Consider the following 13054-nt stretch of genomic DNA (forward strand, 5'->3'; position numbering starts at 1 on the left):
TTTTCCGGATGCAATGATCGTGATCAGGTGTGTGGGACCAAATAACCGGTAACTAAGCTGGCGGAAAACCCATATTTGGTCAGTATGTTACATCTGCCTAATTGGTCACGTTGGCTAATCTAATTGGGATACCATGGTATAAATACCACCCACAGCTAGCTCGCACTACCATTCGAGCGGTGCTGCGTGTGGGGTAGACGGTGAACACTCGTCCCCGGTCTGTGAGTATATAACTTGAATTCTGGCAATACTCTTCCATCACAAGTGAGTAAGTACTGATTATCAACTCCTCTGTTCATCTTTCATTTTACTCCTTGTATCTCTCCACTTAGATTGCTCAAAATAGCAAATTAACCCCCTGACGCCAGTGTGAGCTCATGAAGCAAGCAAACCATATTTATTAAGTATGACCTACATTTCCCTGATATTTTATTCAGACAATCTTGTGTGTTTCATGTAGTGTATGTTTTGTAAGTCTTTTCTTTTACAGGGCAAACTGTGCTATATGGTTTGTTCCAGGTGATTGCACCTGTAGAACTACCCACAACTTGGGAGACCATTTTCATTTTTGTTTTTGGTTTTTCTTTTTCAGGTCATGCAATTGCATGTATCCTGAGCCACAAACCGCTGTAGGCACATTATAGCCTTTTTATCACTTAAGAATTATCACTTTTTGTTAACTAACATAAATTTTTGAGTTACTGATTAGTAAAACGTGAGTAAGGTGGGGAAGTTGTGCTCCCGTCCTGAAGAAGGAGCGTTTGCTTCGAAACATGTCGACGCACACATGAGCTACTGTCCATTATCACGACAGAGGTTACCTCGCACTTCACTTCTTTTAATAGTGCCAGCCCGAGGTCTTGAATAAAAAGAAAATTCCTTTCACCTACGAGCCAGGTACTTTTTAACCAGTCACTATCTACCACCACTCACATTATTTGCTTTATCACGTGCACCACACACCACACATAGCCATTTATCAGTGCTCCCGCGTAGTCGTAGGTCGTAGCACGCCGCATCCCGATAGAGGGGTGCGAAGACCCCGATGATGAAGCATGACACCAAGGGGCCTTTTGGTGTGTGAGGGGTATTTTAACAAACACTGAGTGCTCCCATATCTCTTGGGAAACCCATCCCCTCTGGTAGGATTCCTTTTGTTTATACATGTTAGCTTGTGGAGTAAGAATCCTACTTCGTTTACTCTACCTCCCTTCTTTGTTAATTTCAGGTAAACAGATACTACATTCAGGGCCCTCCCTTCCCACTGGGCCTCAGCTACCGCAAACCGCCCCCACCCCCCCCCCCCCCAGTAAGGTGATACTCATAGCCCAATAGGTCAGTAATACAGCACTCACTTCTTGACGCAACTCGCAAATAAGAGCAGCACTGTCACACCTGAGTCTGTCGCACTCAAAAAGAACAAAGAAAGCAAAACAACACAGTTATCCTGAACTCGTCTCCAAAGCACATACTTAACAGTCTATCCAACCCGTAGCATAGGAGTTCACCACAACTTTGGAAGCAGCAAAAAACTGCAGAACACCCCCCCCACCCCTGACCTCCATCCCCTCCCTGCCTCCCTACCTGTGGATTTAGAACTAACCACCCCCAAACATGGCAGATTGCCTCTCACCTCCCCTGAAATGCTAAAGACGCAGGGGGAACCGACCCCCCTCCTGCAGATACACATCACAGTTATCTTATTTCGTAGCCATCCTCTATTAACAGCAACCAAGCTGTGTCATATCACGTCACTAAACCCATCAAGTAATACCATGTCATGAAATCACCAGGTGTAGAAACAGTCTCGTTACAGTGAGTCCTTCCACCACCCCCCGTCCCCCCGCCCGTGCGTGGACCCCCTACTGTGTGATTGGCTTTTTGATGGTGAATGATAAGTGAGAATTGGGTATGCGATTATTGTTTCCCAAAGGGATCAATTTCTTAAGACATTGTGTCTAGCTGGTGTCCTGTCCCTTTGGCAGAGTAGGACCCCTCTCTGTAGTTTTGGATAACTATAAAAGTGCCTTTTTACTTCATCTTCCAATACCACTCCTATGCCACACCCTCTCCTGCTCATCTCATCAGCAATTCAGACACATTTTGTCTTTTTTGTAATACCTGCAAATTATGGTCCATTATAATAAGAGACTCAAGATTTTACTTATTCAAGATATATGTATGTGAAATAATGACACATAAATCAAGGAAGGTTGCAGTTAGAACATTTTCCAAAGTGACAAATTAGATATACCTAATGCTGTAAAACTTATTCTGTATTTTCCAGTGTTTTATAAAATATGCTGAAGCACTAAAACATAACAGTGGCAACACTTACCAATTAACTCCACCACCGGTGCATCCATAAATCCAACTGTATGTATACTGTCAATTTAAATCAAAGTGAGAAAATTAGCTTTTCGTAATTCACTTGAAAACCAAATAGGTAACATTTCCAGTTAAAAAATTGAATTGTGGAGTATGTGAACAGTATGTTTTCAATCAACCACTCGTTTGTGACAAATGGCATTGTTCTGCTGTAAGGGACTAACCTGTACAAATATAAGTAATGAGTAAAGCTCCCTTCTACTGTCAGCTAATCTTTGAAATACCCAAAAACAAGTAATGAGGTAAAGATGTAGCTGCTGGTTTATTTAAGTAGATAGTTTCTAATTAGGCGAAGAAACCATCTTAATGTCATTTGGAACACATAATATGTAAGAAAATGAATGTGCAACTACTGTTAGAAATGGAAACTATCTTTGAAGGATCTGCATAAGTAGCTCCTGTTTACTACAGACATAGCAGGCTTTGCTTCCACAAAGAGCACCCCCAGGTGTATGTTTTTAGTTATTAAGTTTATCCATAGTTTACATGGGCTTGTATGAGGTGGCAGATTTCTGAAGAGAGGTTTGGTGGCGGTGGTTTAAGGAGGGGCGGTTGGGGGGGGGGATGGCTGGAGGGCAGGGGTGAGAAATGGGGCCGGGGTGGGTGAGTAAGTGGGGTGGGTGGGTAACGGTGGTGGTGAGGTCAGGCAACTAGTGGGTAAAAAAGGAGGCAGGTGGGTGTGGGTAATGGGCTAGTTTCAAAAAAGCACTATGAAGCAGCCAGTGCTGGCAGCTTCATTGCATTTTTTTTTTACATTTCTGTCAGTGGAAGGGGGGGACAGAAGGGACAGAGGGTGGAGAAGAAACAGGGACAGGAGGGGGGAGAAGAAGCAGGGACAGGAGGGCGGGTGGGAAAGGGGAGAAGTAACAGGGACGGGCGGGTGAGAAGAGGAGAAGTAACAGGGACGGGCGGGTGGGAAGGGAGAGAAGTAACAGGGATGGGTGGGTGAGAAGGGGAGAAGTAACAGGGACGGGTGGGAAGGGGAGAAGTAACAGGGATGGGTGGGTGGTAAGGGGAGAAGTAAAAGGGGCGGGAGGGTGGTAAGGGGGAGAAGAAACAAGTACAGACGGGCGGGAAGGGGGAGTAGAAACAGGGACGAGAGGGCTGTGGGAAGGGGGAGAAGAAACAGGGACTAAGGGGGAGAAGAAACAGGGATGGGAGGGTGGGAAGGGGAGAAGAAACAGGGACGGGAGGGTGCGGTGGGAAGGGAGAGAAGTAACAAGGACTAAGGGGGAGAAGAAACAGGGATGGGAGGGTGGGTGGGAAGGGGGAGAAGAAACACGGGTGGAAAGGGGGAGAAGAAACAGGGATGGGAGGGTGGGTGAGTGGGAAGTGGGTGAAGAAACAAGAAACAGGGACAGGGTAAGGGGGGAGAAGAAATAGGGACGGGATAAGGGGGAGAACGGATGGGAGGTTGGGTGGGTGGGAAGGGAAGAACAAATATGGACGGGTGGGTGGGAAGGGGAGAACAAACAGGAATGGGTGGGTGGAAAAGGGGAGAACAAACAGGGACGGGAAAGCGAGTGGGAATGGGAGAAGAAACAGGGACTAAAGTGGGAGCTGAAACAGGGACGAGAGGGCGGGTGGGAAGGGGAGAAGAAACAAGGACGGGAGGGCGGGTGGGAAGGGAGAGAAAAAACAGGGACGTACGGCGGAGAAAAACAGGGATGGGAGGGCAGGTGGGAAGGGGAGAACAAACAGGGACGGGAGGGCGGGTGGGAAGCGGGAAAAGAAACAGTGATGGGATAAGGGGGAGAACAAACAGGGACTTGGGAAGGGGAGAACAAATAGGGACGGGTGGGTGAGAAGGTGAGAACAAATAGGGACGGGTGGGTGAGAAGGGGAGAACAAACAGGGACGGGTGGTTGAGAAGGGGAGAACAAACAGGGACGGGTGGGTGGGAAAGGGGAAAACAAACAGGGACGGGAGGGTAGGTGGGAAGGGGGAGAAGAAACAGGGACTAAAGGGGGAGAAGAAACAGGGACGAGAGGGTGAGTGGGAAGGGGGAAAAGAAACAGGACGGGAGATCGGGTGAGAAGAAGAGAAGAAAGATGGGCGGGTGGGAAGGTGAAGAATAAACATAGACAGGAGGGCGGGTGGGAAGGGGGATAAGAAACAAGGACGGATGGGGAGGGATGAAGAAACAAGGACGAGAGGGCAGTTGGGAAGGGCAGAAGAAACAAGGACGGGAGGGCAGGTGGGAAGGGGCAGAAGAATCAGAGACAAGAGGGCAGGTGGGAAGGGGGAAAATAAACAGGGACAGGAGGGTGGATGGGAAGTGGGAGAAGAAACAGGGACGGGAGGGCAGTTGGGAAGGTGGAGAAGAAACAGGGACGGGAGGGCGGGTGGGAAGGTGGAAAAGAAACAGGGACAGGAGGGTGGGTGGGTGGGAAGGGGAGAAGAAACAGGGACAGGGGGTGGGTGTGGTAGGGCAGAACAAACTGGGACAGGAGGGCGGGTGGGAAGGGGAGAACAAACAGGGACGGGAGGACTGGTAGGAAAGGGGAGAACAAACAGTGACAGGAGGGCAGGTGGGAAAGGGGAGAACAAACAGGGACGGGCGGGCAGGTAGGAAAGGGGAGAACGAACAGCTCAAATGAATCGCAAACAGGCATCTGGTTTGGGTAGGCTTTCTATTCCCTGTGTGACATGCAGGTCATTGTCACCTGGGTCTGGTAGTTCTCCTATGCAGGAGTTTGTTTTCCAGTATTAATGCACTCTTCCTGAAACGCATGAAAGTAGAGAACAAACATCAGTTATTGGATCTAACATGGTCTTGTTGCCTAAGAGTGGAATCTTAGACAATACATTTTGTGCTTGTAGGAGACATACTCCTATGGCTGTCTCTCCTACACATTTTTTACTGAATGATTTCTAATACAATTCCGGTATCTGTCACAGATCTAAAGTTATGAGTTCCTTCTGTGGTGGTTGAAGAACTTGCTTGAGTAATTGGGTCCCTGGTAGCAGAAGGCTTAGTGAGTCATGCATAGTATCTTGAAAGTGGCTCTTTTTCCACTGATAGCATAGAGAGTCCAGAGCTGATGTAAATATTCTGACTTGTTCACACTTAGTTATAGTCTTTCAACTCGGGGTTGTGTCAGCTAAAGAGCTTTTGGTGAAATCTGATGAATAAATAATTGAAGCAATCCAGCTCCAGAACATAAGAACATACCAGATACAGGAGGTCCATCTATGCACATGTAGTCATGGATGAGTAAGATTAGATGGTAGGCCTGCATTTTCCACTAGGTTGTTGATACTTCAAATAATTTGGCTGGTCCTTATTCAGTGCCTTCAGTGGCTGCTACTGAAAATTCATTAGAGTACCCTATGTTTGTCTCCCGCTTCCTGGTCTGAACCCAGATAACCACTTGCTCTAGCTTCAAATATGGGGTTACTGAGGAGATGCTATTTGGAGAGGACATTGATATGTGCATTAGATTATTATTTTACCGAGCTGGTGCACTGCCTTGACTTAAGAAAATAACGTCTAAACAAAGTAAATTTGATCTATGGCCAACATTGTCTGGAAACAGGAAATCTCCAACTTGTCCGTTGTTAAGAACAACCCTAATTAACTGGATCTTACTTGATGGCAAAAAAAGATGATTTTGTAAAGAATGAGACCAAAAGGAGTCAAAGAAATAAGGTCACACATCTCAGAAGGGTTAACACTTGTACTTCAGCAACTGCAATATGACAGCCAAAAATCCAGCAAATTTGGAAATTCTGGTTGAGTTGTGTTTTGTATTGAACATGCTGAATTCCGATGGCAAACCAGATGCACTGCTTTGATTCCTGATATGCAGGAATGTTTAAATAGGAATACTACACATCTGCCAAATGAAATCAATTTTTTTCCTAAACTGTTGCCATTAAGATGTCATTTCATTAGTCTTTATTTCGATTTAGAAATCATAAAAGACAACATAATAAAAAGACTAAACATTACACAATTGAACCTATACATTAGCATTTCATTCGGCAGATTATCGTAATACCACAAAGCAGTACAGGGTTAGAACCAATTGTCAACCGTCCAAACACTAGTTAGAACAATAAATTAAGTAAATTAATTGGGGAATTTCAAATGTTTTGACATTGATTTAAAATATGTACAATTCATTGCCCAAATGTAAAAAGTTTGTATTTAAAATCAGACAAAAAGATTTCTAAAATTTACACATACAACTTATAGCTATAAATATATATTTAGGTGGCATGATCACATTTGATAACTTTAAAACAGCAGACAATTTATCTATGTAAACACAATTTACGAGCTCAGAATATCCACATCCAGTGGAGAAACTTAGCCACAGCTATTACCACAGGTTGTGAATTATTAGAATGTAGAATCCTTACGGACTCACAACCTGTTTTAAGACCTAAGTGCAAACAGATAGGTTTTAACCAAGCTTGCCTTGGAACTTTATATTCGGGGCAGATGAAGAGTATATGACCAATGCTTTCTCATTGGGTGGGACAAAAAGGGCAACTGGTGTTACATCCACCATTCCATTTAGCAGTGAAGGAATTAATCGGTAGTGTGCCAACCCTAAACTGGTGGTACTTCTTCCGATCCACAGGGACGGTGATCCAGTCCCAATAACCCTCACGAGCAGGAGAATGTTTTAATTCCAAAAACTCCATGGTTAGAGACGGACTGGAACAGCGACCAAAACGCTTCAATAAAACCATGTTCCAGTATAGTTCTCTAAACATTTTTCTTGGAGGGAATTAATTAGCTGTCGGGTCTTCCCACAAAAACGATAAACCCATAGCAGAATATGTTGCTCTTGCCTCCCTCATCCATGGGATTTTATGAGCCCTATCAGCGTCTCTAACTTCGAGGAATGCCCGAGCATACTGGGAGAGTTCCGGAGTGACCCACAATCTCCTCCAGTATGCAACTGGTCGGTATCGGGCCATATCCTCCAAGCATTGGCATCCCAGATCGTAAAGGAGGGGAGTCAGGGGGGTTGACACAGGAAGACCTGTAATACCACGCAGAAATTTGTTCTGAGCACCTGCCAAGCGGGTAAGATTGCTAAAACCCCATAATTCTGCCCCGTAAAGAACAGCTGCACCTATCTTAGCATCGTAAATTTTAATAACTGGGTTGATGGGCCTAGTGTGGGATAGGAAGAATTCTTTCGTTAGTGCCCATGCTAGTTGGGCATGTTTCGTAGCCAGCTGGTTAGTGTGGTGTTTCCAGTTTAGTTTAGAAGCTAGGGTAATCCCCAGATATGAAAAAACCTGGGTCTGATCTAATAGCACCCCATTCATAGCTACCTTCCCCCTAACATGCTTGGACTTGTGAAGGACCATGAACTTGGTCTTGCTTACATTTATAGCAAGTCCATGGTCTTTGCAGAATACCTCAAAAACATCTACGGCCTTTTGCAGGCCTTGTTGTGTCTTAGAGATTAATAAGGTATCGTCTGCAAACATCAACAGGGGGATCAACTTACCATCCAACTTCGGGGCATCAGTTGGTTGATGCTCGTAGTAGTTGATCACCCTGTTGATGTAGATATCCAACGGCATGCCCTGGTCAGCAAAGGCAGCCCACATTTTAGCTCGTGGCACCAAGTCAAATGCGGATTTAAGATCGACAAAAGCCGCAAAGAGGGTACCCCCCAACACTACCACCCGCCAGTAAATTAAAACAAATCTAAACACTTGATCAATCGTGCTAGTATGACTACGGAACCTGGCCTGGAGAGGAGACAGCGCCTCTTCCTCCTCAATCCACCCTTGGATTCTCTGTAGTACCAGCCTAGCTACCACCTTTTGGATGCAGTCAATTAAACTGATAGGCCTGTAATTTCCTGGGTCTGAGCGCTCCCCCTTCTTAAAGATCGGAATGATGTCAGCGCCCTTCCAGGTGTCAGGTACGGGTGAGCCTGTGGCAATGCCGTTTATAAGAGATTGGATATATGGTGCCCAGACCTCTCATGCATGAATAACTCAGCAGGGACTAAGCCCAGGCCGGGGCCCTACCCTTGGGAATGGTATTCAGTATCTTACTGACCTCTGCTATGTCGAAACACAATGGGATAATATCCCGATTGAAAATGATAGGATCCGCGCTCGCATCGCCAGCCAATTCTGGTGGAGCAAACTGGGACGCGTAGTGAGAGACCCAGAGGTTAGGTGGAACATAATTTGTGGGTTCTCCCCTATTAATCCCCCTGCCCCATTTCACCATATCCCAAAAGGAGCACATGGATCTTTCATTACTAGCGCACAACAACTCCCTCCAATAGTCCTCGTCCCATGCCAGTTTCGCATCATATTGGGCTTTTTTGTAGAGCGCGCTGGCTTTCTTTATTGTATCTCTATCTTTTGATTTAACAGCATCTGCTAATACTTTATATGCCGCCCTACAGGACTTCCCGTACCATTGATCTTCCTTTTTTACTGGCCTATTTGGTTTATTTGACACCTTTTTTTTATTAAAAAAAACACCTGAATTGGCTAAAAAGTTTGTTATGAATCAGATTGACATTGGTTATAACTTCCTCCTTTGTGGTAAGATTTTGAAGTTCCTTTGTGGCCTGGACAGTCAATTCCCTCATCGCGTCTATCTTATCCTCTTTTAGTAAACAGTTAGCCCATCGGATTCGTCTGGTGTCGTTAGAGAGGACAATGTCCACACAATCTGGAGGACCCTCTTGATGATAGGAGTTAAATAGCTGAAAAAATTAAATTAACGGATCGTGATCACTCTCGACCCTTTCCACTATCATCATATCCTTAAGATTGGGCCAGTTCTCTTTATTAATAAGGATATAATCAATACGGCTCTTACTTGAGCCATTATTGAAAGTGAATGCGCCATGTTTGCAGGAAGCCATTCTTCCATTTGTTGCACGTAGCCCATGACCTACACATAGAACTTTGAGCTGAAGTGCAGCTTCTGACCATTTTTTAATTGGAGCTACTGTCAACTGAGGGATATTCCATATGGAATCTTCTTCCAGAGTGAGATCTAAGTCATTGCTATCCAAAGGTTCAAAACAACAATTGAGATCCCCTGCTACTATCACATTGCCTTTACTACTATGAAGGTCTAGGAGAGCGTCTATTGTTCAATAGTGTCAGAGTATTTGCCCCCGGGCAATCCCCTTGAATAAATATAAAAAATGTACAGATCTTTACAATCTGAGCATTTAATTTGAATTAATAAAATATCTTTGCTATTGGAATCCAATTGGTGGATTGTGTATCTACTATCCTGTTTAACCCAGGTAAGTAATTCCCCCCTTTGGTCTCCCTCTCAGACTCGGGGTCGCTGGTACATGGAAGTTAAGGTATCCAGGTTTAAACTCTAGAGCAACCAACCATGTTTCCTGGAGTAGAATAAGATCTTTACCGTCTTGAAAGGACAACCACTCTGGAGACATAACCTTACTTCTGAGCCCTGCCACATTCCACGAGACCATAGAGTTTACCTCAGAATAAGTAACAATGTTGTTGTGTAGGCCAAGATGACCCCTGGCAGTATGCCTTCCCTTGCCACTAAGGCCCCTCTGTTGGCCCTCTAATGCCGAGCTCTGGGAATTAACAGATTCACTCAAAGCCACAGTAATCGCCCTATTAGGAGAATTAACTTCCAAAAGACAGGTACCAGAAAGAGGGCTCACACTGATAATAGTAACAGGGCTAACTTCCAAAGGATCCCTACCCGGAGAACAATGATGTCAATTAATTATTAATTAAGATGTCATTACAGGTGTCAGTCAGGAGTGGAAGGACCTACTCTTCTTCTTCAAATTAGAAAGGCTAGTACTCCTACAACCTTTGATGCTAGATATAAGTTTGTATCAGTAATAGCAGTGGTGTTTCAGAGTAAAGCCGCTGCAAAAAATCAAAAGCATAGAGGCATCCTCCTTGATTAGTTTATAGTGATGATAGTGGATGGAATCTATCCTCCTACAGCAGTGGATTTCCAGAAATGGAATAGTGGAGAACACGAAGGCCACAAGAAGTTCATTGGGATTTCTTGACTTCAGCGGAGGATAGGTGGCAGACTTGGTCTACCCTCGAAGCATCCTGTTTTGAGGTACTACTGTGAAGCTGATACAGGGAAATTAGCTTCCAAATTGAAAAAATATTAAGAAATCACAGGAAAACCATAGTCAGCAAAGGATACTTCGGGTTTGGTTTGTACTGCTTCAAAGGAGCCCAATAATTTGGCCATAACTTTTGCAGTCATACAATGCTACAGTACCTTACCCAGTGAGGGATCAAAAAGATTAATCCCATTAAATAGCAGATCAATTACTTTATTCTAAGACGGTTCCTTCAATTCAGCTATGCATGTCTCACTTACAGTGAGACTAGTCAAAGGCCTGCAAGAAGTGACCATAAGGGCACGGGACATTGACTTTTTCCGTGCAGCCACTTATTAGGAAGGTGAAAAATGCCTTTGAACTCTTCTTGGACATATCTTGTAAGTGGAAAGCATAGTGCTGAAACTCATAATGCAGATACAACACTTAGTTGGCCATGGTCAGACCGGCACTGACATGCTTTATTAAGCAAACGCTGAAAAGGTACATTTCCTTTTCAAAGTTCTCAAAACCTTTGCCTTCTAATCCACAATGGAGAGTGAGGTCTTAATGTTCAAGGAGGCCACCATCGTCATCAAAAACTGCTTAATCATAAATAATTCTGTGCTACTTGTTCAGAAACATTTAGTATGTAGCCCCAGGGTCAGTTTCTTCTGCACTTCTTGAACCGGTTTAATGAGCTGTTAGTACTCTCCAGATGGAAATGTATAGAGCACTATTGGGATTCAAGAGCTATGCTGAGGTTGTTTGACTATGGGGGAGCAGAAGCTTTGGGGGCAGTCTCCATGATGCTCAGCTTGGTGCTTCAAGGGAAACAAAAGCAATCAGGGCTAAGGAGTAGATGGAAAAACTTTAGCAAGGTAAGATCAGCACAGATTGACTAGGTTTCTACTGATTTTAAATGTCACTGGTGGTGATAACGTTCCTCAGAAAAGGAACTGCAAATGAGCCTTCAAGTATCTAAGAAGATCAATGGAGGCAGACCACTTGTGCCAGAGGAATGCTAGAATACTTCTGTTGCTTCAAGTTAACCATGGACGCTCCTGCAGCCCAATCACTATTGATGAAGGAAGGAACACAGGTATTCAGCATTCTGTTGCAATGGGCTCTTGATGGCAACCACTGCTCAACAGGATTTATATAGCTGCTGAGGCCTTGTTGTAGCGTGAGTTGAAGCCAAATCTACATACCACCTGCTGCCTGTACATGCACTGCTGTGGTCACCATCCTCTGTACTGGTTTCGAAGCCTTCAATCTCTATACCCTTTCCAAGCATCTTGTGCACTGAGATGTTGCTTAGCCTACTCTACTGTTACAGTCACTGCCTCTTTGTGATATCTTCTGCATATTGGCTGTGGTGCTCTTTGGCTTCTACTGTCCCTGGTTTGTTCCCCTCCCAAATCCATATGAGTCAGAGATCAATCTCTCAGTTTGAATATTTGTCAACGTTCTGGAATATAACAACGGAACCCACTGCAGCATGTCCTCTCCGAAACCTAAGTGCCTGAGAACAAGCTCCTAGCCAACCATAACAAACACTTTCTTCAGGTCAGCAGAAACCAAAGCTGGACCATTACTTACTGGGGGGAGATATTCTCACCCCAGCACAAGCCTATTTTGGTCAGGGTGCACAATTACGGGTAAACGCTTCATCATTTGACTCACCACTATCTTACTGAGCATCTTCTAATCAAAGTTAGGCATTGATAAGTGTTTATAAGATGTTGTCCCTTGTAGGTCCCTGCTGGGTTTGGGCAGTGGGACAATCAAAGACTCTCTTGTGTTCGAAGGAAGGCTGCCTTGCTCTCTGGCTGCATTATACATAGCCAACAACTGAGGTGCTAAGCACTTCTGCTTACGCTGCATAACATTCAGTATCAGATCCATGGGTCTTGTACTTAGCAAGCTCACTAATCACTTTGCTAAGCTCCTGAATTGTCAGTGTGGCATCTCTGTCCTCTTTCTGGTGTTGACGTAAAGAGGACAGTACTGCATCATCCAAGAAGTCACATCTTACGTTGAAGCATGTTCAGTATATAAGGAATAGTAGTATGTTTTAAAAGCCTCATAAAACCCTTCCTGCGAGTGCAGGGCCCTTTACGCATCACCTTTAAGAGGAAACCTCTTGTTTTGGACCAGCAATCTGATGGGTTAAATACCTTGAGCATGTTTCCTGAAAATTTAAGATTTATCATCAAGGCATTTCGGGCATTCTCACAACTTCCATAACCTCCTCCACCTTGACCCCAGATGACTATTTTAAATGCCTCTCGTCCTATAAGCATGCGAGATGCCATGCCTTTATTAACTCTGAAGTATTGTGATATGTCTTCTTAATTGTGTTACTAAATAGTGTTTTTTTTCCAAGTGCTGAGGTCTGAAGTTTTCATCGGGGTATCAATGGTCTCACCATTTCCATCAATATGGTCATCAAGAGTGGGCAGTGGCCAAAGACTAGAGACTGTTTCTACAGAGGAATTCAGTCTGCTCAACTATTGGGTGTAAGCTTCTGGTACAATATATTTTATTGGGTTGCACATATAAGTCGTAAACATTTAAACAGGAGGAATATACAGTGGTGC

General features: G+C 44.5%; 1 protein-coding gene across 1 annotated transcript in view; it reads right to left on the minus strand.

Annotated features, from left to right (window-relative positions):
* Positions 1–13054, minus strand: part of PGAP1 (post-GPI attachment to proteins inositol deacylase 1) — an 896430-nt gene that overhangs the window by 600696 nt on the left and 282680 nt on the right. The window contains exon 11 of the mRNA XM_078680427.1: positions 2339–2385. Within this exon, the coding sequence (XP_078536553.1) occupies positions 2339–2385 (47 nt within the window). The remainder of the gene's footprint in view (positions 1–2338; positions 2386–13054) is intronic.

The sequence above is a fragment of the Lissotriton helveticus genome, chromosome 3_1, assembly GCF_964261635.1.
Source record: "Lissotriton helveticus chromosome 3_1, aLisHel1.1, whole genome shotgun sequence".
Taxonomy (NCBI): Eukaryota; Metazoa; Chordata; class Amphibia; order Caudata; family Salamandridae; genus Lissotriton; species Lissotriton helveticus.